At 32.8% G+C, this 26,502-nt stretch overlaps 1 protein-coding gene across 1 annotated transcript in view; it reads right to left on the bottom strand.

The window, feature by feature from the left end:
• Positions 1 to 8,808, bottom strand: part of LOC118193388 (protein fem-1 homolog C-like) — a 54,661-nt gene extending 45,853 nt beyond the window's left edge. Inside the window, exon 1 of the mRNA XM_035364466.2 lies at positions 8,555 to 8,808. Within this exon, the coding sequence (XP_035220357.1) occupies positions 8,555 to 8,650 (96 nt within the window). The 5' untranslated portion in view covers positions 8,651 to 8,808. The remainder of the gene's footprint in view (positions 1 to 8,554) is intronic.
• Between the last annotated feature and the right edge of the window lie 17,694 nt (positions 8,809 to 26,502).

A 26,502-nucleotide genomic window follows, 5' to 3' on the forward strand; every position in this document is an offset into this window, starting at 1 on the left:
AATATTTGTTATTACTCATTATAGTAATCTCTGCATATTACATTAAAAATTGCTGCATTAGAAAATCTGATGTAGGCATCGCATGACTTCCTTGTATGGCCTGCTAACCGATGAAAGTTTTTTGTTGCACTTCACTTAAAATTATTTCCTGGAATTATTCTAAGCTAGTTAAACGATCCCTCAAGGTAAATTGAAAATAACATCATAAGTTGCAAATTTTGAAACTTAATAACAATTTTTGCCGTACGGGAGTCAATCTTCTTATAATTTTATTTTTTTCATGACGATTATAAATGTTGTTCAAAAGTTGTATTATCATGTAGATATACTTTTATCAGAAAAGTATATCTATAGTGCGATAAGTACTCAATATGTTTACCGTTTTAATGTTGTTACTATACTCCAATACTATTTTGAACAAAATGATTATTCTGCTAAAATAAAAAGGATTTGAATAATAGGATATCTTGCCAATTTTTCCACGAATGTGTGTCGAAACAAGAAACCATTGCTGCGCCATCATCTATATATTCCTGCAAATACATTCTGCCATTTCTTTCCTGTATGATTCCTTTCCGCTTTTGCCTCTCTCCCAGGAAGAATTATTTAGCTATGTGCTGTGCTTTTAATTTATTATCACCCCCACACATATACACGTTTGTCTGACAGCAATAAGAAAGGGAGGTGCACAACTAGATGTTATAGCAGTTATATATATATATATATACATATATACATATATATACAAAATTTCAACTTCTATGAAAATTTTTGGAATGCTGAATCTACGAAATTTTTCATTGAAATAAAAACGAATAATAACGCCGTTGAAATTAAAAAGGTTTCATTGAAATAAAGTGTGCTCAGGCAATTTTTTATGATTACAATATTTAGGTTATACTCTGTAGAAGGAAATAAAAAGAAAATTAGATTATAATTGAGAAGAAATTATGAAATATTTTTAAATAATTTAAGAATTTAACAAATGTATTCGTTTCTTTGCAGGTTTCCGATCAAACAGTGAGAAACAGACTGCATGAGAAAAATTTCCACAGCAAACTTGCAGTTTGTAAGCCTGCTTTGACTGATCTTCAAATTCAGGAGAGACTGAACTTTTATAATAAGTTTTCTAGTTGGGGAGTTTCTGAATGGGGTAATGTTCTGTTCAGCAATGAAAGCTGCATCTACTCTGATTATTCTGGGCGTATAAGGGTTTGGAGACCTCCAGGTCAGCGTTCCAATCCCTTATATTTTCAGAATGTCAAAAAAAAAAGTGGCCGATTTTCTATTTCCGAGTGGGGTTGCATGTCTGCTAACAGACTTGGAATTCTTCACAGAATTCAAGGCAATCTGGATGCAACTCTCTTTCGTGACATTCTTGAACATATCATGATGCCAGAAGTGTTAACCATTTTTTTGATGGGCTATGTTATTTTCAACATAAATCCCCCATTCATAGTTCTAGCCTCGTCAAAGAATGGTTGGATCAGCAAACTTTCTGCCTCATGCCATGGCCAAGCAAAGGAGCAGATCTGAAACCCATTGAGAACGTCTGGTCTCGTCTGAAAATGACTATCAATTACAGAGGCATACGAAATGCAGACGAGTTGTGGGATGCCGCAATATCATCTTGGCAACTCATACAGTCTGATTCAACATTATGTCACTCTTTGGTATCATCAATGCCTCATTGCATTGAAGATGTGGTAAATCAAAGAGGAAAAATGACATTGTATTGAATTAAATTTATTGGACTGTTCTCCATTTCCATTCTGGGCTTTATTGCATGTAAAAATCATCTGTAAATAGAAGAATGTCTGTAAATAACAATTTTAAATTTCTGTAAATAGTACTTTTGATGATGAAAAATAATTTGAATATAATAATTATTATTTATTATTCGTGTGTTGTATTTTGTTTATCTTGTGTGTAAATGGTTTTGAAATTTTCCAATCCTAAAGAAAGATCTCAGCTCATTGCAATTCAGACTATCACGAAATATCCTTACAGTATTATATTATGTTTAAAGTAATGCATTAGCAAGTAATATAAATTGATACAAAAATTCATCTATAAATACTGAAAACCAAAATAATTTTCCTAGAGAAAACAGTAATTTTAGATTGTTTTATTTGTGAAGATGAAAGAATGAAATCAGTTAGCTTTTACAATTAAAAGCACTTAACTCGTATAACTATATGATTTTCCACATGTTGAATTGAAAGAACAAATATCATTATCTTATCTGAATGAGTAATTTTTTATTGTGATAAGCTGAAATGTAGAATCCGGAATTAATGTTAATATTTTTATTCATAGCTTTTTAAAATCCCTTCAATTTCAGCTTATCTGAACTCTACAATTTATATTTATTTTATAAAGTTTCTATTTCTTTAGATGATTCGAACATTTTATAATATTTTATTTGTTGCTGTACGCACCTATTTGTTAGTGATATACTCTTAAAAAGTGACATACAAACCCAAAAGCATATGATAACCTTAGAGATTAGCAGCCTAATGTTTCATAGTTTCACTTTCTATATCTGACAAGGAGATTTTGCACGAAATATAACTGATCGAACGAAATAAACTACAGCTTTTTAAATCAAAAATAGTGTTCCAAAAGTTCAAGTCGATGGAGTTTATTCATTACCTCAAAATACAAATTTTATAATTTTGGGATCGAAAAAATTCTATTCAATTCACAGTGTTTCTTTATGACATAATGTCTTTTATGTTCGATATATATGCACAGATTTATCTTCAGATTTGAAACTGATTTATCACATAATATATGATATATTTGATACTTCTGAACACTTCAAATAACACGCCAAAATATTGTGTTGCCATTTACTACAGAAATCTTTTAACGATTGCAAAATTTACTAGAATGTAAGGTTTTACTTTTCCTTCATGTTTGTAGCAAATGCAGCAATTAAAAATTTATGTTTTATGTTCCAAAATATTTTATGACATTAACTGCATAATTTATTTCTAAACAAGCTGCTGCTTATGAAGTTGCTGAAAGAGCGGCTGATACTATCATTCATATTTTTTAAGCACAGTATATTTTCATAGAAACACAAGATTTAGAATAATAATTTTTATAAAAGTCAAATTATTATATAAACATACAACCCTCTAGAGACCAAATTAATGGAAGTTCAATGGTTATGTAGAAATGATATGCAGCTACTTAATGGCAGTCCATTAATCTATACAAGACCAGATGTGGTGGTCTATTATGGAGGCACGTAATAGGTGGGTCACCACTGCCTTCTATGAAGGGACGGACAGTTACAACCATGCCTTCTCCGGGATTCAAACCCAGGCCCTTCGTCATTGCAGTCAGGCTTCCCTAACCACTATACTGTCTGGGCGGCTTCATCAGTAATATAATAAGTGATTATTACGGTTATTAATAAATCCTTCTTATAAAGTAATTGCAAATATTTCAAAAGTTGTCCTTTTCTATGCAAATATTTCTAATTTTATATTAATCAAGATTACACAAGATATTATTTATTTGCACTTCATTTTCTACCGTCAGCTCTAGTGGAAGTTACAAACCAATTACGTTTAATTAAGGAATGACCATCTAAGTTTAGAAACAGCGTATTGGTGCCGTAACAGCAATTCAATTATTGACGCCGTATCTTTCATGTTTCTCCTGATTGGCAAGCTACATGATTTTTTAATGAGTGTTCGGCTTTTTCTAGTTACTTCACACGGAAATTGCAATTAACCTTTTCGCAACAGTGCACCTTTGTTTAAGACGCTCGTGAGGGACGGAAGGGAATCGAAGGCAGTCACCATACCGGACGGAGGTTTTGCATCGCTAAGCCTGATTTTATTTAAAAAAAAAAAAATCAGAAAAAAAAGTTTCACTTCTAGCCTCATGATTTTTGGTATCATTTTAGATTATTACTTGAGCTCCTATATATGTTAAAATTAGCACTTAATAACATTTTTTTCTTTATTTTACATGAAAATATACTTAAAAATTTCCTTATCTTGTAAAATAATTTTTGGAAGCGCTATTCAAATTATTCCAAAGTTTTAATTGACAAAATTCATCAATACAGTCTAAAATTAATAAAACACAATAAAGCCCAGGCTGATCTTTAGAATATGGTAACTGGTAGTTTGGCGACATTTTGGAGGCGATAAAGGTTACCTGTGACTTTGGTAATAATGTGAGCAGTACTCAGTTCCGATTACGCATTATTTTGTGTGAGGGAAATGAGAGATCATGGGATATGTCATGTGATATTAATGGACGAATTACGGTTCTTTAATCGGAAAAGGGGGGAAATCGGGAAAAAATCTGGAAATTTTGTATTTGGCTTTATTCTGTGTTGTGTGAAACAGTGTTCGTAAATTTTTGGATCCCATGGCCCTAATTAAAGTGAATTCAAAATGAGTATTTAGTGGGATTGAAAGGGGTAGTAATAAGTGTTTCTATAAGGTTGTGCGAGATAGAAGTAAAGATGTTTTATTAAGTTATTTATTTTACCTGGTACCTTGCTGTGAACTATATGTATGATTTTAAAGATCCTGAAACAGAAATAAGAAAAGTTTATCGGACACGTAATCAAGATTCTGAAGAAGATTAGGTAAGTTAGTATTTTTAATTATTTGAGGGTATTATTCTTATGCATTGTTCTAAATGTAAGGTGGAAGTAAAGTAATTTGGTATTATTGGGAAAATTGTTATTAGCAATGACTTAGTTTAAAGTAATTAGGATTGTAAGCTAATTTTTATTAATTTAATGTATGTGCTTGTTTATATTTTAAGTAGTGTTTTTGAATTTAATTATATTTTAATTAAATGAGTTATTTTGTGAATTTTATGTTTGTAGGAATTTGGTATACGTTTTAGTTGAAGTAAACGTGCATGGAAATAATTTAAATATTTGACACTAAGTATTTGTAATGTTTGCGGTATGAGAGGTAAAAGTTTTTGGATATTTTATTTATTTTATATGTGGAAATGTTCATATTTGGAAAGGGTATATACTTTTTCGTTATTAGGTAATTTAATATATGTTCTTTTTAACGGGTTTAAAGATTCAGAAAATTGTCATGCATTTTCGTGAAAATTTTCTAATTTATGAGAAAAAAGGAGTGTACATGGATATGGTGAAGAGTGTGCGCAATGCCATTTTTGTGTAATTCTGGGATGTTTTTTAAAGTAAAAATAAGTCGACGTGTACATGGTTTATGTGTATGTGTTATTTTGAAAAACGTGTTAGGAGTATGGTATTGTGCACTTTTTCCCAATTTTGCAGTGAATATTTGTCATGATTAAGCAGTTTTGTTTGATAAAATTTCTAGCATAAGTGTAATTCGGCTAGTAGATTGTTGGAAGAAGTGTTCAGTAGATAAAAAGAAAAGAAACATGTCTTTACTTCGTGAAGACAAAATGGCGGCGGGGAAAAAAAAAAATAGAGGGTTGCTGTAGGAGAGTTGGTCGCCAAAAAATCGCCAAGTTACCATAATGTAAAGATCAACGAAAGCCTATTTACAGTAAGAAGTAACAAAATTTAAAATGAAGACTGAGTGTGGTAAATCTCGAAGCACGGAGAAGTATCCCTTTCTAACTCTTAAGAAAAAAAATCACAACTCTCATCTGCGTTAGTAAATGGTTCATTAACCATACAAGGGTATTCTTCCTCTGATAAATAGCGCCTTCGCGCCATAATAGACTAGAGGTGAGATTTCCCGAAATAAAAAAGAGAAAAAACGAGAATATATCTGAAGTCAATGCAAAACTGGACTGTCTAGTAACCCTAAAAGACCGTATATAGTAGAGGAAAAAATAGAATTAAGAAAGGAATTGGATATAAATCGGACATGCGAATATTTACATTAGCATGTGGCAATTTAAAGAGCCCACCTCTGTTTACGCTTTCGCTCCCCTCCACCCTCGCAACAGTTGATGAGTAAAATACCAAAGTCGGACAGAATATATCAAAATCAAGGTCAGGAACCTAAAACTGTGTTCATTTCAAAAGTAATGGACATAGAATGCCATCTAGTGGCCTTCAGAATAACGTTCCAGCTTAAATAATATATAAATCTAATACATATCCTAAGTCATGCTTTCGAGACATGAAAAACGCAGTTTGAATTTTGTCAATCGTTCCAGTAGAACAGGAGGTATAACACTGAACCATTTTTTTTTTAGCAGTGTACATACATATGTGCTTGCATGAACACTAACATCCATGCATACATCGTACATTTCTGAATCCGCTCCTGGAAACAGAAGAATACATAAAAGAATTAAAGGGAAAACTGTAAATCAGACAATATATATGATGATATGACAATTTTTAGAGCTATACTTACTTATAGGCAGGGAATACCTCCTTTAGAAAAATAAAGGGGTGAAAAACCTAATTAAATCAAAGATATTTATACTTCTTATTTTTTTTCCCTTAAATAAGTTGAAGCTTTGTCTTTTTATCCTTTTATTGCAATTTAAAGCAAGTTTAAATTTTTAAGCATCTTTTATTTTTGTAATGACAAGTATTGAATAAAGAAAATAAAACTAAAGATAATTTAAAATACAGAAAAGTTAATATAAGAAATAAACATGCACCTTTTGATAAGGGTATTGAATTTAACGGCATACACCACAATCACTGTTTCACAAGCACTTTATTATACTAGACCTTCAGAAAAAAAATTTCATGCCATTTAAATTGTGGGCTAATCTTTGGAATATGGTAACAGGTAGTTTAGGCGACATTTTGGTAAGGCGATAAAGGTACATGGATAAAGTCAAGAGTGTGCACAATGCCTTTTTTGTGCAATTCTGAGATGGTTTCTTAAGTGAAAATAGGTCGATGTGTACATGGATACCGTGTATGTGCAATTCTTAAAAACGCGGCAAGCGATTCTGCACTTTCTCCCAATTTCGCACCTAATCTTCGTCATGATTAAGCACTTTTGTTCCATAAAAGTTCTAGCATAAGCGTAATTCGGCTAGCAGATTGTTGGGAAAAAATGTTGAGTAAAAAAAAAAACCTTTACTTCATGAAAACAAAAATTAGCAGGTTGCTGTAGCAGAGTTGGTCACCATATTTTCGCCAAAAAACCGCCGAGTTACCATAATCCAAAGATTAACCAAATTCTGTTTAATCATTTCCTGTACGTCAAAACATTTATTTCATTTCAAAATACAGGAAATTTCATTGTAAACTCTATATAATTTGCGATCTTTCTATAGCATGTACAGCACTGGAGATAAAATACACTCTTTCGTTCACAATTTTATGATTGAACTTCAGTATTGGGCCAGCTTTCCTCAAATTCCTTTTAATTAAAATAATGGTAATTATCAGCGAAGGAAAATGAATGCACACACAATATGTTTACAAAAGTACATAAGTTACTAGTACATCAACACAACAATGACAAATATACGACACCAATACCAAATAACCCAATAAGACATTTAACACTAAATATTTTGAAATCTCTGTATAAAACACAAGTAATACATACTTTTACCCAAGAATTGGGTGCCCCTTCAACTAGCGACAATTTTTTTTTAAATTTTGGCGATGAAACTTCACTTCTGGTTATCACGATAGTTTTTACTTTGTTGTAGCTTCCTGATTTTATTTAAATGAAAATAGATCGATGTGTACATGGACAAATTTAAGACAGTGCCCCATGCCAAGTTTGTGCATTACTAGGATTTTTATTTTAAGTGAAAATACATTGATGCGTACATGGACACAGAGTTTGTGCAATTCTTTGACTTCTTATTTCAGTTTTGTGTAGCGGCCATCTTGAAATTGTCTCTCCAGGCGCTGATCGTGGCGTCAAAAAAAGAATCATCAAAAAACAAGGGGCACCCAATTGTAAACTTTTACCCAATACAAAATACAATACATTTCTACGCAGAATATTTCCATTTTCACAATTCTACGCATAACGATTAATTACCATATGTTTCGTTTTATGTATAATGTATACCTCACTTCTGGTTACCATGATAGTTTTTACTTTGTTTTAGCTTCCTGATTTTATTTAAATGAAAATAGATTGATGTGTACATGGAAAAATTTAAGGCAGTACGCCATGCCAAGTTTGTGCATTTCTAGGTTTTTTTTTTTAAGTGTAAATACACTGAAGCGTACATGGACACAAGAGTTTGTGCAATTCTGACTTCTTATTTTAGTTTCGTGTAGCGGCCATCTTGAAATTGTGCCTTCCAGGCGCTGATTGTGGCATCAAAAAAAGAATCGCTAAAAAAAGGGGCACCGAATTGTAAACTTTTACCCAATACAGAATACAATACAATACATTTCTACGCAGAATATCTCCATTTTGACAATTCTACGCATAACGATTAATTACAATATGTTTCGTTTTGTTCCCCCCCTCCCCCAATATTCCTCGAAGCGAAAAAAAATAATGTAAATATCAAAATAATAATCTTTTTCTTTCAGACACTGTAATAAAAAATCGAATATCATAAAATGTAACGTTACAGCACACATAATTCGAAAAGCTAATAAAAGAAAAATTACCTTCAGACGGCACAGGTTACCATCCCTTGCATCGTTAAATACAACGTTTCTAAAGTCTATTTTATGTTGTTTAGAGATGAAGATGTTGGAAGCCATTTTACACCTGATTTCTTTTCACTAAGAATTAGAATTACAGACGAGAAGAGAAAACTAAACCAGAACTTGTAACTTATGCAGCGAATGAATGACACACCTCGATCAATAATCCCATACAACGACTGACTGACACTAGCGGCTCAAAACAGGGATGGCTGTGAACGGCTCCCTATGAGAAAATCTTTTGAACGAACTGCGCATGCGCCGTTTCTTTTTATCGCCAACAAATGATGGTAAACATATTGTAATTTCTCGCCAGCGTTTCGCGTTTCATTTGAATTAGCGTAGGTGTTATCAGTGAGATTAATAACAACGATAATATAAAAAGTCATTTCAAATGTTTACCCAAGGAAATATTTTTTGCTCTTTTTCACACTATATATGCTATCATCGATAGAATTAAGAACTTTTAGTAATTAGGTCAAAATTAATTTTAACGTGTAAATTTCAAACTCACAAATTTGGTGCTGGTTCCTTCATAGATTTTTCCGCACACCCCTATTGGTTTATTAGGTGCCTCCGTAATAAAGTGACCACCACCTGGCCTTAGTTGTGGCCAAGCTGAAGGCCCGCCCTTGGGGGGGGGATATTTTTAAGTCGCCATTGGAATACTGGTTTATTTTTTTTATTCTTTTTTGATAATGATATGGATCTAACAATTTGGGAATTGCCCAATGACAAAATGTCTGCAATATAATTTTTCCAAAGAAAAGACATCATTCATTATAGAATATTATGATCGAAAAACCACGAGATGAAATTATGCTTTAGCGGTAACTCAATAGCGAAATGGAGGTGCAGGAATGAACCTGTATTCTGAAGAAAGGATTAAGAAGTCAGATATTGGATCGAAGGAACGAAAATCCCCTTCCTTATAACTGATAGGCAGGCTCACCTATTTTTGGTATCAGGAGATGACATCTATTGAATTTTGTGAACTCCAACTGAAGATGAACCACAATACAACTGTAGACTGGAAGATATGCGTGAGGTGTGTGCCATAGCTTTAATTTCTCAGCCTAAGTTGAAATTCGGCGGATGTGGAAAAAATTATGAAGCAGACAAAAGCCTTTTCAGTAGAAGCAAGAATAACATTGGGCGTCTTCTTCTGCCACAATGGGTTTTTGGTGGATTCTGCAGAGAATCAAAAGAATGTTTTAGTCGCTATTCCAGATCGATTGGTGAAAACCTTATGGAACATCATAAAGGTTTGGTTTGGTTTATGTGATTAGAGCAAAGCCTCGAGGGCTGTCTCCCTAAGGGAAGAGAGGCCTACGTGGAGGACTTTCTAAGGGAAACTGGCTTGTATACACGTTACACATAGAGAAAACCATTAAATTGTCCATACAGCCAGCCCGTTTGTGGGATTCAAACCTCAGACCGAACTACCAGTGTTCAGCGACTTTATCGCTCGGCCATTGATGTTCGAACATCATAAAGGAAAATGTCACAGAATGAAGCATTATGTATACTGACTGCTAGAAATCATATAAGTTTGATGAACTGCGATATGTCGGCATTGAACATTTTACTGTCAACCACAACTAGAATTTTGTGGACCCCGAAACGGGACCATACGCAAACAATACAGCGACTGTCGGGCAGTGCTAAATGGCATAATAAACACCATCGAGGCACATTTCAATTCTTATTTGTCCGAGTTTATGTATAGACATTTACACAAAAAACAAAAAAAAAAACTGAAATTTTTTCTGCGATGTTGCAGGATCTTAAAAATTTTATGCCTCCCGTTTAATTTCACTTATTTTTAACCCTTTTTTTAATAAATTAAATTAACAAAAAAGTGTAATATATGAAGTTAACCTTCCATCAACTTAAATTAATAATCTTAGATAGTTACAATAATGCTTTCTTACAGTTACAATTAGCCGTTTGTTTATATTAAATTATAATAATAAAGTGTATTATATGAAAGTAAACTTTCATCTAAATTAAAATAATAATCTTAGATAGTTATTTTTTATTATTATGCTTTTCTTGAGTTAAGGTTACCATAATTATTTTGGCATCAACAATAGTTTTGGTGATTTTTTGCGGTCCCTATGACGGAATTGTACCGTATTTTTAAATGAAAATCTAGTTATTTAAGTCCTTTGTATCTATAAAAATACATACTGCAATTATTTACTTAAGTCATAAGGCCCTTTTCAAAAGTTTATGTCTAATTTAAAATAATTAGTTAATGTCAACTTAATCATATATATAATTATTGTAAAATCGTGGTGTTTAAAATGCTTTTCGCTACTGAAAAAGAGTGTTTTTGTTATAACTTTATAGAATTAAAAATCCCTCAAAGTAGTATATTTATAGTTTAAAATGTTTGTTAATAAAAATTTATTTATTTACATGATGTTTCTTAGAGTGAAGTAAAAAAAAAAAAAAAAAAAAAAAAAATGATTGCTTGCTTATTTATATTCATGAAGGTATATTTCTAATACAAGTAATAATAACTTTTGAAAAATGTTTCATGATTCGAGTAAAATCTGGATATAAGGGCCTTTATAGCAGTCGAAACAATGTCGTTTCTTTTCAAATTGTATGTGCCATGTTCAAATGCATGATTTATGTGAATTCAATCACAAATTTGATTCTGCTTTGATCTGAGTGTTTCATGATTTTTTGCTGTATTGAAGAAAATTTTTTGGAAATTAGTTAATGGCATTAAGGTTCTTTAAATTAGTGTGTTCAAGATTCGGCGTATATGAATCTATTCATGCACATTATGTTTCTGAGAATAAAATCAGAAAACTGTTATCCTTCTTATTTATAAATATGTTGGTAATTTCAAATGTAGGTAATAATGGAACTCTGATGTAAATAGAATTATTATAAAAAATGTTGTATGATTCTGACAAAATTTGAATGTAAAGGGTTTTTATATCATTTGACACAAGGCTGCGGTTATTCACTTAAATCAATTAGGCCCTTTTCAGATTGTATCTGCCATGTCCAAATGCATAATTGATGTGAATTTAATCACAAGTTTAATTCTAATATATGGAGTTTTTCTAATTTTGAAGAAAGTGTTTTGGATATTGACTAATAGCATTAATACTCTTTCAAATAATGTAGCTATTATTTAATGTAGAGTTTATGTGAATCTATTCATGCATGTTGTTCCTGAAAATGACATCAGAACATTAAATACTTGTTTATTTATATTCATGAAAAAATATTTCAAACCTAGGTAATTATTTATTACTCTTGTATGTAGAGCTAATATAAAGTGTTTCGCATTTGTGTTAGAAGTTGGATGTTTGAAGTTTTTGCTTTGAAAATTATTTCAAACCTTAAAAACTATGTCTTTAGTATTACAAAGTTTGCTTTATCTAAGTGTAATCGTATAACAAGTTAGGATATATAATTTAGATCTTTTATGCTTGTTCTCTGCATTAAAAATCAAGTTATGGTTATATGCCAAAAAAAGAGAGAGAGGATCTTTTTCAAATTATGTGTCTAACATTCAGATGTTTGATTTAAGTCAGTTTATTTGAAAATGAAACTGAAGAAATTTATTACTTGCTACTATTATTAGTATGCGGTGTAGCTGAAAATCAAGTAAAAACATTTTATGATAAAATTTTTGTATCTGAAACTGCAAGATAATTTTCTTTTTTCCCTTTTTGTAATTTATTATGTACTTTAAAACTTGTTATTGAGTTCTTACATTTCCTTATTTTTCAAGTGTTAAAATACTATATGAAATTTTTATAGATGATTACTATATGATATACTATATGATTTTTTAGTAAAATAAAAATTTATTTTTGATTTGAGCAATTTTCTTACTTTATGAAATCACAAAACTTGTTTAAGAACTACAAAACTCATTTAAGAACATCTTATTACAAATAATGTTTAAACATTTAATATTTCTAAAATCTAAATTTATAGGTGATGAAAGCATAAATGAAGAAGTACGTCATACTCAATTAATCAAACTACATAAAAGAAACATTTACGAAAGTCAGTAAACATGTATTGCCACTATTTCATTATTATTATTTTTTTAATTTGCATTTTTAAAATTCTCTAAAATGGGGCATAAATAATATAATGATAGAAATAAAATGACTGCATAATAGGTATATAAAGCGGTTGAAATCTGATGTAAGAAAGTTAATTTTACTATATTATGCAACGATGAATTTCAATCATGAAGTTGGAAGGTTTGTTTAGAAGGAGATTCTGATATAACCCTAGAGCTTCTGTGGAAGTTTCTATTGTTGGTCATGAGGCATTCCTCCTTAAGGCAGATATCTGTAAAATACTTTTACATAATCCAAATAATCCTAATCCGTTAGTTCTCAGTGAAGATATTCCTTCTGTTAGGTAGCTAGCACACATTTCATCATTCTCAATTAAACTAGCAAACCTCTTTAAATGTAATAGCTTTGATTCCCATAGAACATTTTAAAATTTAGGAAAATATTTTTTTGTAATCTACATGAGCATTAAAGTTATATATGAATGGAAAATACTCAAATAATTATTCCAAAACTAAATAAATATGATTATGGTTATTAGAGAAAAATTCTGAAATTTGTAGGTTTTTTTTTTTTTTTATTTTTTTTTTTATAGTTTGTTAAAGATGTCTTCAAATCAATCCATAATAAAATTATTACTTTCAGGTTAGATTAACTTCATATGGACTATCTGCCTAAGGGAAGGGATGCTTCCATGGAGGACCTTTCTTAGGGAAACTAGCACCCAAAATATTTATTTTTATGACAGGAATTTCTCTTATTTTGTTCTCAGAAGCACTAACATAATATTCGAAAAATGTCTCTTCTGCCTAGTGATGGCTCGGAAGCTGAACGTGAATGTTTTCACGGAAAGAATTTTAATATTTAACTGTTCAGTTTTCATTGTTCGCAAAGAACTCTGTCTAAATAGCAGATCTTTCATTTTCAGCATTTAAAACAGTTATCATATGTGTGAAAAATATTATTTATATATAAAGTGAAAAAGGAACCACTCTCACATTCGAATTTTCCGATAATTGATAGAAACAACGCCAAGTGGCGCATAATAGCCAAATGTAGTAGCCCAATGATCATTTGAAAATAAATACATTTCACGATGTCCGTGAGCATGCGCATAACAGGCCTTCCGTAAGGAGCCGCTCACAGTCGAATTTTACAGATAACTGAGTCCCTGATACCGGAAGTTTACCGAAAAATGTGTACTTTTTCCCATGATGCCTTTCGAAATCGCTGATGCAATGTAAGGTTACCAGAATAAATTTTAGAGCCAAGTGCATTGTTCAAAAGTAGCCAAGCTTTTGTTCAATCTGTCTTTGTTCGTATTATTAATATTAAGTCGTTCGCGTCGTGAATACGAGTCGGAAGTTTATCACAAAGTTGACCCTTTTAAAATAGAAAAATTAAAAGTTAGATGTATAGAAAGCGAATAGGTTCGTAGGCATAATTATTCCTATTATGTAAAAGAGCTACTTTGAGGAAAACTGTGAGAGAAAAAAAATTTTAAATTGATGATGCTTAGTGAATTGAAAGTAGTGCCATATTTATTCTCATTATTCAAAACTGCTTTAAGAAAGATTTTAAATGAAGTATGCTATAAAATTAAATATGTTATTAATCTGTTGCTTTAATAGTTCTTTAATACTCTTAATTCAGTTTTGTTCATCAGGCTTTTGTAATATTTAAATTAAACTGTATATTTTTATTAAACCAAATAAATATATATTAATATCTTAAAACTGTTAAAAAATAAACTCAAAAAAGTTACAATAACATTTTTTTTTTAATATCATTTGTTAATTTGTTGTCCCAAGTAAAACTGAGAATGACTAAAAACTTTAAAATGTTCTAGTTATAAACCCATTTTATACCGTAAATCAAAATATTGTATTAAGAAAATACAAAATTTGAGAACAACCTTTAACAGAAAATTTAAATAAAACTACTTTTGAACATTGCTGTCTAAAAAAAATTTTTTTTTGGGCTCCTGTGTCAGATTCCAAAAAAATTAATAGTTTTATTTAAAATCTCTGCCGATTTATGCATTGTCATAAGAGTTATCATAAAGTCATGCATACAGTCATGCATAATTTTGCATAACATCTGTATATATGCACAGAATAAACGACTTCTTTTCCAAAAGGAATTTTTTGAATGATTTCTGTACATACATATGTATTTATCTCACATAACTAAAAAAGATTAGCCGTAGAATGTTTGTTGTATATGGGACTGCTATAGTTGTGCATCTCTCTTTATATTGTAATTGCCAGAACCAAATGTGTATATACACACACCTTTACCTAGCCTTAATTTTCACAATCATTGGCCCTAGTCTATACTCCCAATTATCATTGAAATGCTTTAAATGATGAAAATAGTTGTGTTTTATCAATGTAAAACTTTTTTTTAAAATTATTTTGACAAATAACGAAATCTATTTTAATGCGATCTCCAGCTTCCTTATGTCTGCAAAAATATCTGGGACATTTTTATACTCATTATAAAAAATGAAATTATGAGAAGTTTGACTCCCATGTGACAAAGACTGAGCAGTGTTTTAAATTTCAAAATCTGCAGTTTTTGTATAATTTAATAAGTAATGTGATGTGCACATCAGATTTTGCATATGTATTTTAGAATTTTATACTCTTTAATTTACATCTAGTAATAATGTATTAGATTGAATTAAATTTTATAATATATGTTTCTGGTGTTATTTTTATTTTAATGTTTGAATTTGTGTTGAGTCAGAATACATACGTGTGAGCATCTCAGTTAAAGGATGAAAATATGACTTTTTAAGTAAATTCAAAATAGTTTCATTCAAATAATTTTGAAACTGATAAAAAGCTTTCAGAGATTTGTAAAATAATAATAATTTGTAATTGTCTCCCGAATCCTTCTCTTGTAAACATTGTATGGTAAAAAAATCTGAAAATATTAGTATATATGATGTTTGAATATATTCAAATCAAATAGATATTTATTGAAATTGTTTTGTTCTAAAGAGTTTATGTTCATAATGTATATTTTAGCATCTATAATCAGAATTACCTAAATCAAACTTATGTTTGTTTGTCCCTTCATAATAACTGATGGGCAACAAAAATAAGCTTGTTTTAGTACCTGACAGATTGAAGGAAAACCAGCACCTGTATATCTAAGTGGGTAGGTATTGCTGGGCCTTGCTAAGTACTAAGCTTCCACCAAAATGGAATTTTGAGGAAGAATGCTCTGAATGTGGTCAGAAAGTCTCCTACCACCAACCTCTCAAGGATTTCGCCTCACCTTCTGCTTTTAATGCTCCTTGCTAAACAACCATTACAACCTTACATTACAACATCCATGCCTTCTTTGGGATTTGAACTCGAACCTTTTGGTATGGTAGGCAACGTCATTAACTACTATCCTGTCTGGGTGCTACAGCATAGTGTTGCTATAATGGAAGATGTCTTGTTCTGTGAAGACATGAAAACAATCACAAAAGAAAAAGATGCCTTTCTGCATGTGAAGGAATTCTTTGTGAAGTATGCTCTTTTGTCAATCAAAACAAAATTCAGAAATCGCTTGGATGCTCAAGCAGATATGCGAATTGCTATTAATAATAAAGTGCCACAATTTGAAAAAAAATATCCAATACAGAGGAATAGAAATAGTTATTAATTATTGTTTTGAAAAATTTATGCAAATATTAAATTTTGTAATATTTTTTTTAGTTCCATGTTTTATTTTTGTTTATTATTAAAATTTGATTACATAACTGTTTTTTTTTTCCTCACCCTCCCTAGAAACTTTGTTAGGGGCTGCAAGAATATAATTTTTTAGAACTGCTAGACATGGAAAAGTTTGGGAACCTGTGTCTTAGAAAATGATATTGTGAAGTTCAGTTTTGAACTAATAAAGAATACTGTATATGTACATATAAAAAAAATCTAATATCTATGTGAATATGTTTCAAACCTATTTCTGAATATATATATATTTATTTATATTTACATAATACACTTAAAAAAAAAAAGGGAAAATAACTAAAGTTTTCGTTTAATAAACTAAATATACATGCAGGAGTAGTGTTTGACCTACTCCACTCTCATGTAGACATTACTCATGCAGGAGTAGTGTTTGAGCCCAATACTGGCATATGTATATATATATAGGAGTGAAATCATTAAGCAACTGGGAAACAAAATAATTTTGCCCTTTACAACATTAAATTTTTTCCATACATCTAAAGCATTCTTAGTTACATTGCTGTCATAAAATCTGGTCTAAATTTTTGTGAAATGTAAGTTAGTACATTGCTTATACCACTTGTCCATCAGAGTTCTTATGCAATCATTGGTTGTATGCATATATTGGAGTTTAAAAAATGATTTAAAAAAACATGTAACTTCAAGTTGCGTAAGTCAGGTATAACTCTACTTGATATGGGATTAAGACCAGGAAATTAGCTAGATGCTTTTAAACATGGACTGTTTATTGTATGACATTCTAACTCGATGAAAAGGAGATTATCATTTGCTTATATTATACATTATACATATCAATAAGTGTGGTGTTAACTGAGTCTTTACATGCGGAAAGACCTTGAATATTCATAATAGTGCAACTTTATACCTGTTACTTGTGGTGTTTATGTTGCAGCAGTATAGGTAATTATTTCTTAGATTCGATACATAAAACCCGAAAAGACAGATTCCTGTGGTTTACACCTTTTGTTTGCTTTCTATCATCCACATCAGAGCACTTTTGGACTGACAGATTTCAAGTGTCCTTAATGTACTTAAGCATAACAGTAAAAAAATAGCTTATTTGAAGTTCGAATCTTGGCACAAGTGAGTCGGTTCTTCTGAACCATATTGATCAAGTTGCTGCATAGCAATGAATTATCTAGCATTAATATTTCAGAAAACACAAACAGTTCATTGTTTCTGGTAAAAAAAAAAAGGGATGCAATGTCACAAAATAAGCGAAATGTAATCACAGAAAAACGCAATGAAGTTCATTCACTATGACATAAATCAACAGTGCTATGTATTAAATCGATGAAGAATTAGCAATTTAAAAAAGACTGGAAGAAAAATAATAGATCGAATAAGAAGCAGACTATATTACTTAAAATGAATGACTCGTAAAATTTCTGGGCTGGCGTAAACATTCAGGAAATGTAGTGTTAGAAGAATTAATGTGCAATTTGAGAATACAGTCAATGCGTGGGAAGGTGCAGAAAGAACGTCTATGCATACAACGTCGAATATATAATCTTTGTTTGATCAGTTGACTTATGCGAAAACCGGTTCTTTGGAGAAATCAAACGAGAAACAGTGCTTCAAACGAAACATTTTCGTTTAAGTATAAAATTATCTCGCTAGCTAGGTGAGACGCAGTTTTCAACGAAACATGTTTCAGTTAGGAACACTTCAGTAGTACACTGTTGGCCATTAAAATAGTAACACTGTGAAGAAAAGCAAATACAAAAAAGATATTTATTGCAAAAAGATATGTATGGCATACGACGTGCAGTCTCCTCGTTGCCTCCAGACACATATATGGCCATCAGAATATCACACGCTGAACAGGGACATGTCTGAAAAGACAACATTGTGACATTCTTTTATCCAGCTTTGTCGTTTGGTGCACCAGAATCACTGTCTCTCTCTATGCTGCATTTTCAAGGGAAGCCAAAGTAGCGGTCATCGTGTTGATAGTTCACTCCGCTGCAGGGCTTAAATTTTAAAATTGTAAGTGCTGGAGCCCTATGGAAGACCGCCAGCAAAGAGCAATAAAAGTAAATAAATAAATTAAATGACTATTAAACTCATTAATAATTTTAAAATTAAACAGTTAATTATAATCAAATTAATTAACAGCTATTTAATTAAAGTTTATAGATTTTATTCAATTAACAATTATTATATAATTCATTATAATTTAATTGATAATTATTAGATAATTAATTATTATTTATTGAAATAATTAAAACTAAAATAATTGTAAACCGACAAATTAAAATGTCATAAGCGATTTTTAATATAATTTTACTGCTAAAAATAAAATTTTCGAGTTAAAATTTCTACGGAAATTGTTATTCAGTTACATAAAAGAATTGCCGCAGCCTTCTTATTTAGGGCTCCAGTGCACTCCGGCTAGAATTGTAATTTATCTTGAAAACTGAGAAGTACCAGAGCTGGGCTCCGGTGCAATTTAAGCACTGCTTTGCTGCAAATGTCGAAGCACCGTACGAGCGGATACTCGGCGTACTGCAAACATACCCATTTCCTAACTAATGGTTCGTTATGTGTTTGTGCGGTTTTTTTCAAGGCTAACCTCACAATATGTCTGTCCTCTCGAGCGTTAGTCAGGAGACGGCGTTGAGATCCTGCATGCCGTTCAGTATGACCCTCAGCAACCCATTGATTATATATTCGCATGACAGTGATTGGATGTCGAGCAGTGCGACGGGCGATATCGCGGAACGATAATCCACACTCTCTATGGGAAACAATCCTGCCTCTACCATATTCCGACTCTTGCTGGTAAGAATTTCGTCTTAATATTTGAGGCATAACACGATATTCTGAGAAAACTCTGGCCGTACAAAGCGCGTTCCGAATGAGAAATCCACTATACAACTTTTTTTATGCAATACGTCAGATGTCTTTTCTCCCTCCTTGCATGCGCTTAAATTCTAATCCATTTGCATACCAAATCTCTTCTTCCTTTCACGTGCTTTTACCGTTCGTCGCATCATTCCTTCCTGGTGTTGCAATTTTAATGGCCAGCAGTGTAGGTGAGGACAAGCTCATTTCCCGAAAAAACAGTGTGCTTATATAAGCCTTCTCTTGTCTTACTTAAAACTGCCTGAGCAAGGTTTATTCAGTTAAGCATATCGACTAACGTGTCAACGTTCTATAACTTTGACTACTTATTTCACAGTTTTGTTTGCATTAGCTAATGAGAATGTATCCGAATACTCAATATAATTCAAATGATAAATTCGACAGTGACTGCATTACCACTTTCATGGGAACGGACTGATCTTACTGATGCATCGTCTGATATGAGAACCAGAATTCTGACAAGAGTGTAATACAGTTAGAACTGTATTGTTACTAAGTATTACAATAAGGCATTCAGAATCACCAAAAGGACAGACGCAGAGCTAGAATGGCAGTTTCTGGGAAGGATCGTGGGATAGCAAGAGTTACTGCAAATTAGTTGAAAGCTTCTACCATTCAGCATCACATACCTACATACTCTAGACGTGTAGTTTTAAAAAACAGTGTTGTAAGGAAAAGTGGTTTGAATTTTCGGCGTCTGTTGCAATATCCACAACTCCTAGGCATGGAGAGCAGAGCAGAACAGAACACTGGAGACGAGCTCCTGCCCTGGATTAACTTTCAGAAAAAATCCTCAGATCTGCAGGAGACCATTCAGGCGGACGTAACTCACGCGGTCTCCTACGGACTTTATATATATAACATTGGACGAAAGATAACGCTCAGTCAATAAAAGTTCCAGCTGGGTACCAGTCCGGTTTCAATGATTATATTTGATGTGTTGTTCCATCTACTAAGTGCACCAGAGGACCGAAGAGCCAATGACCCAATGAAAACGCCTCATATCTAATCATGTTGCGACCTACAGTCAATAGGCAGACAAGACAGTGCCATATGGTCCCTGCAGGTTTTGAATGGTGCCATATGGTCCCTGCAGGTCCTGAATGATGCCATATGGTCCTGAAACATTCTCTGAATGAACGTAGGTTCTAGTCCTGTAAAGACTGATTATACGTGGCCGAAACTGCTTATGTATAGATCTTAGACAGTAGCTTCCCGATTTTCCGACGTAGATCCCCGGAAAGGGGGCATTGAGAGCAACGTTTATTCTGGTGTTGCGGCTGATAATTTTCGAATGTATCGGGTTAGAACTGGATCATGTTCTGCGATGAATTATGATTTTCGTTAGCTTGGGATTCATACGTGAAAGAAGATTGGCTTACCTTAATTCAGCATAGAAGTCCCAGTGAGCTGTGTACCCTTTGTCAACGTAAAACAACCATACCTCTGTATATACTGGCATTATTATCTAGGCAGCCAAATTCTATAATAACCAAATTTGTACTGATCTTTCGCAGCACTTTAAGAGCCCAATGATTTATGGACAAGATCCTGCCAACTTCTGTATTGACAAAACTATGGCATTTGTCAGCGATCATCCTTGAGCAAGATAATAGCCAGCTGCATGCGGCCAACGCCTCCAAGGAATGTCTGTTTAATATTACAACCTCCCTTTTGCTTGCCAGATCTTCAGTTTTTTTCCCAAAAGTGATATGCATGAGGCGTGTTAGGACGACAGTTACAACCATTTGACAACGCGCATAAACCTGATCAACAATTAAAAACTCTTGTCATCAAGTTTCGAAATTATGTTTCAATTTTGTTTCTGAAAGTGCTTATAGGATTGAAACCAAAGAATTGAGTTGGCACTATTTATGTTCGGAAATATGCTCTTCAGCCAATATGAGATCAATTATGCACGGTGACTATCGTTCTCTTGAAAGTTAACATTAGCATCTGGTGGAATAGCATCAATGAAGGAGTGTACGCAGGGCCAATGGTAGGTTCTTTGCCCCACGGTGCAGTCTTTGCTGTCTTAACTTCTGCCGCCCAGTGCCTCCCTAAATTCTAAAAAAATTGTCTTCCCTAAGTGCTACCGCCCGGTACGGCTGCACAGGCTCCGAACCTGGTCCTGAGTGAATGTGATCGGCAGCGATATTGTGGTAAGCTGTAGTGCTAATAGCTGTTTTCTGAGAGCATAATTTCATTGCCGTCAGTGAATAGTTGTCTCTTTTACAGTTGTCTTTTTTTCAATCGTCAGGAATTCACTTTTAGGGATCTTGGGCCATGTTTATCAGTCCCTCTCCGTGGGTCCTTCGTCGACGTAGGGAAGAGACGGCAATGCATGAGTTGGCTGCTCTACTTATGCGAGTTAATCGGACCTGACCTCCCCCACGCTGCTCACTTATTCTGCGCATACGTTGGGAGTGGAATATGGAGAAAATTAGCGGCCTTCACAGAACTATAAGCACCGTTCTGTTCAGGGCGCGCTCAGGCGCGGTAGGGATTCGTAATGATACTACCAAGGTCTGACTCGGGCTGAGTAATCGCTAAATAGTTTTTAGACACCCTTTGGTGTCACAGCATTCAATGCTGTATGGCTTATTGCCGGGTCGGAACTATTTTAATCTTTATGGCATGGTAGGCCGCCAGATTCGGGCAGAACAAAATATCGCAGATCTGTAGCGACAACTGATGAATGCTTGGCAGAATGTGTCGCAGGATGACATTAGGAACCTCTACCATTCCTTGCCTCGACGAATTAAAGCATGCATTGCCGCCAGAGGCGGTTCGACCAACTACTAACTTGAACACTCAATGGGTGATTGTGAGCCATGAACAGGTACTATAACTTTGACCTTTTAATCAGTTTATTACCTGTGTATGAGTTATACATATATTCAATTTCATCAAAAACAACCACTTCCTTCATGGTGCTTGGATTTTTTGCAAAAGAGTGTAGTTTGTGTTCCGAAGTATGCTCTTCAATCAATTTGAGACCAATTATGCATGGTGACTAAGCGTAGACTCATAGGCTTCCATCGTATTTTCATTTCTGTATTCTCATTCCTCTTGCATGTTTCATGATGATCATATAATTTTTCTAAATGCACACAGCTGATGGTTAAAGTACTCTGCTTTTGGCCGTTAAAATTGCTACACTTTCATATATGGATACGTCCATCATGATGGCTGACGCAGAACCGAGTTTCATCATGATGTTGAAGCAGAACCTCTACAAAGAGGATGTGGTGGTACTCTTGTGTCCAATATCGTCGTTCGTCAATCTACTGGTACGTACGCCTGTCTCTGCTGCGTCATCAATTGAAAACCGCAATAACGGTCGCAGTCCTAACAGTTCGTGGTGCTGCAGACGTCATAGCGCGGTCTGTACAGACACTCGTAGTCCTGAACATGAGGAGCCAAATTCCTGACTCAGGGCACGTGAAGTCATTGTACAATCCCGCAAAAGCCGAGACGAAATGGCTGTCCTCTAGGCGCTAGTGGACCGATAAACCCTCCAATCCTGGAGCAATCGATTTCTGACAGGTGCTGGTAGGAGTTTTTCGTTTATAATATGTAGGCGTAATACTCAAACGACCGATGTTCAGTTGTGATTTCTAAATGAAAATCGCGGTGTGACTTTACAATTATACACAATACAGATGTTATTCATACCTGCTTTGTGTGCATGCGCTAGAATGCTCATCATTAACTATTTGCACATCCCACCATGTAGTACTTTAGGCAAATTTGACATTTGTTGCATGCCGCAGTCATGGTATAGCAAGTTCAGCAGCTAGCAGTATAATACCAATTTCAAGGAAGAAAGCAAAGTATGACAGTAGGGACTCAAATAGGTGGGAAATATAGTCCTCAAACATGTACTTTGTAGGTTATGTAATCATCAGATCCTGACTAAGGCAAGGGCATACGGGGCAGTTGCCCCAGGCCCCCACATCACAGAAGGGCCCTTAATCGACTAGAAAATTTATTACTATAAAAATTTAAATATATCTAAAAAGTTCGCGTGTTTGAAGCAGTAAAGCATAGGAGGGTCCCAAAAACGTTTTTGGTAAAGTCCCCATTTAGGCTAAGTTGGGCACTGGCAATCATGCTTCTTATATCATTGCTTCTCATTTTAGTTTGACAACAGCTTGGATTTTTTTCTGAAGTCACATTATATAAGTATTAGGACCAAGCAAAGGAAACAGTGTGATTTAATTAATGCCAAGGTAATCAAGAGTTACATAGCACTAATAATTTACTATTAAAATTTAGAGGTACCAAAAGATATAGCATTGATCAAGAAACCAAGCTGCAGTGTTCTCATATGCTAGCATCCTTAAACCAAGAATTGTGTTCTTTCCTAATAAATAATGCTGTATGATACATGATATCTCTAAATATTTATTACAAATATTACTGTTATGTGTAAAAAATTTGAATATTGACAAAACACTGCCTTCGAAGAACTTAAATTACATACCACGGTAGATTTTGTTTCAATTAACTTAAAGCAAAGTGTGTAAGGAACATCTGCTAAGAGAACGGATGCTTTTCTGGACGATTTTTGAGATACAGACTTGTATTCATGTTACAATATTTCATTTGCTTGTCAGGACGAAAAGGGGAAGTTCATTTTTTACCGAAGACTTCTACATATTTGTTAACATTCCAGGTTTCAATTGATTAGAATCTCCTGAGAAGTTAGAAGAACTTCTATGAATTTAGGATAAATAGGAAAAAGTAGGGGGGAAAATAAACTTACTCAAAATTCTGAATTTTGAGTAAATTGAAAATTTGATTGAAATTTTGATTACAGCATCCAAGGAAATTTGACTTATTAAGAAAAGTTAGTATCCATTTTTGATAAAACTTTTAAGGTATTTCTCCGACTTTCTTGGCATGCCTTCATGATGTAATGGTCTACACACTGGGCGCGTATTCCAGAGGTCCGTTGTTGGATTCCCGGCGAGAGCACTGCTCATTTTTCATCTTTTCTGCTTCCAAAAAAAATACATAATGTCTCTAAAGTGGCACTCAAACTAAAAGAGTGGTGGATGATGATTCTCCACACCCAGGATTTGGCGAGTGGGTCCCGTAAAACCTCAGTCACCTTTTAAAAGGGGAAGTGTATAAGGTAATTCTCCTAGCTTCTTAGCATGCTTTCGTAGTGTAGTGGTCAGCACGCTGGGCGCGTATTTCAGAGGTCCGTGGTTCGATTCCCTGTGAAGGCGTCGCTAATTTTTTACTTCTACTGCATTAAAAAAAAAAAAAAAAAAAGAAAGAAAGAAACAATATCTCTATAGTGCCGCCTGAACTAAAAATGATGGTTGATGACGACTCTCCACCACTAGAGTTTGGTGATTAATCAACAGTGCCCTTTAAAAGGGGGAGTATATAACATATTTCTCCCACCTTCTTAGCGTGCCTTCGTGGTATATTGGTCTGCATGCTTGGTGGGTCTTCGAGAGGTCCGTGGTTCGATTCCCGGAGAGGGCATTGCTCATTTTTCATGTCTCTTGTTTTAAAATAACTTAATGCCTCTACAAACTCATCAGGGAAAGAGGAATTTAAATTATCACAAATTTTGAATTATCAAAGTTATGTTTGATTTATGAAGAAAAGTTAGTATACATTTTTAAAACAACTCATCAGGGAAAGAGATATCTAAATTTAAATTATCACAAATTTTGAATTAACAAAGTTCTATTGTCTTTTCAAACTATTAGATATTAGAAATAGTATTAGTAAGTCTGAATACTATTATCAGAAGCTCTATGCTAACAGGAATAATTTTTTAATGCCATAACTTCATATCAGTGAAATCTCCCATCTGATAGATACAATTTTATCTTTATTTCCAACATTAGCAATGAGATTCATTACATTAAAAAAAAGAATTTTTATTTTAAAAAAAAGTTAAAAATTTCCATAATTTTTAAATATTAAATCTGAGAACTTTTTTTATGAGATCATGCATTGACAAATTATGTATGAATAAAAAATTCAGGATGTTTATTTCATTAACACATCATGATGCTAAGTTTTTTTTCCCCCTTGAGAAAGTAAATAAAAATTCCATATTAAACATTTCTGAAATGTGAAAAAAATGTAATAATATATACTATTGGATTAAAATTATAAATTTTTATTAAACATATTTCTGAAAATCTTTTAAGCATCATGCATATAGTTTATGTGAGAGAGCAGAAGCAAATAATGAGTAATGAAATAGCAATAACTAAATATCTACACAGTGAAATCTCTGCAAGAAGGGCATCCATGGCTCTTATCTTTCATGGAATCCATCATCTTATAGAGATATTTAAAGCTTAATATTTAAAAACGAATTCTGTGAAGTTTGATTTATGATCTCAGAAACATTACTCATTTTCAGGAAGTGGTTGCCCCAATGATTTCACTGTAACTGTTAAAAATGATCAATAATTATAAATAAGTAAGCAGTAAAATCAAAACTTCTGCCCATTTCACAAACCACTGCATTTAATAATTGTTATTGACAACTTATGTTAGCACACAGTGATGAAATAGCACATATACATATATAAATAGTAAACTATTACATAAGTTATATTAAATGTAATAAAATCTCCCTAAGATGATCATATATGATTCCTGATGATTTTTCAATTTCTGTTTCTTTTAATAGCTTTTAGATTGCTCAAACAAGAAAATAACTATTACTAATGCCCAATAATAAAGCTTTTTTATGTTCTCAGAATTACTATTAACTTTCAGAAGTTTCCAAAATTGTTTTACCAAAGATTTTGTACAATAATAAAATTTCATATGTGTTATATGTTAACTTTTGTTATACTTATTATAAGTAATGTACAGATCATAATTAAATTGCCAGATTAATTTTTCAAACTGCAGATTGGTATTTTTGCTTTCATTGAAAACATCAAAATGGATGTACGTGTAAAATTTGAATTTGTTTGGCAAAGTGAAATTCCAATAGTATGTGGATTTGTGCCTTTATGCAAACAAAAGCAAGCTCTTATGATATAAGTCAGTTGCATTTAAGAAATATATAACTTACAATCGTTACACAAAATACAATAAATATCAAACATCTTTAACATGACTCATCCTTGCCATTTTAGGTCAATACTATTTCTTACTGCTGGATAGAAATTTCTATTAAAATTTTACATGCTGGATATGAAGGTTTATATATTCAGGAAAAACATGACTA

Source organism: Stegodyphus dumicola, chromosome X1 (assembly GCF_044657685.1).
Source record: "Stegodyphus dumicola isolate Sdum_Otavi_A_Nest chromosome X1, ASM4465768v1".
Classification (NCBI taxonomy): domain Eukaryota; kingdom Metazoa; phylum Arthropoda; class Arachnida; order Araneae; family Eresidae; genus Stegodyphus; species Stegodyphus dumicola.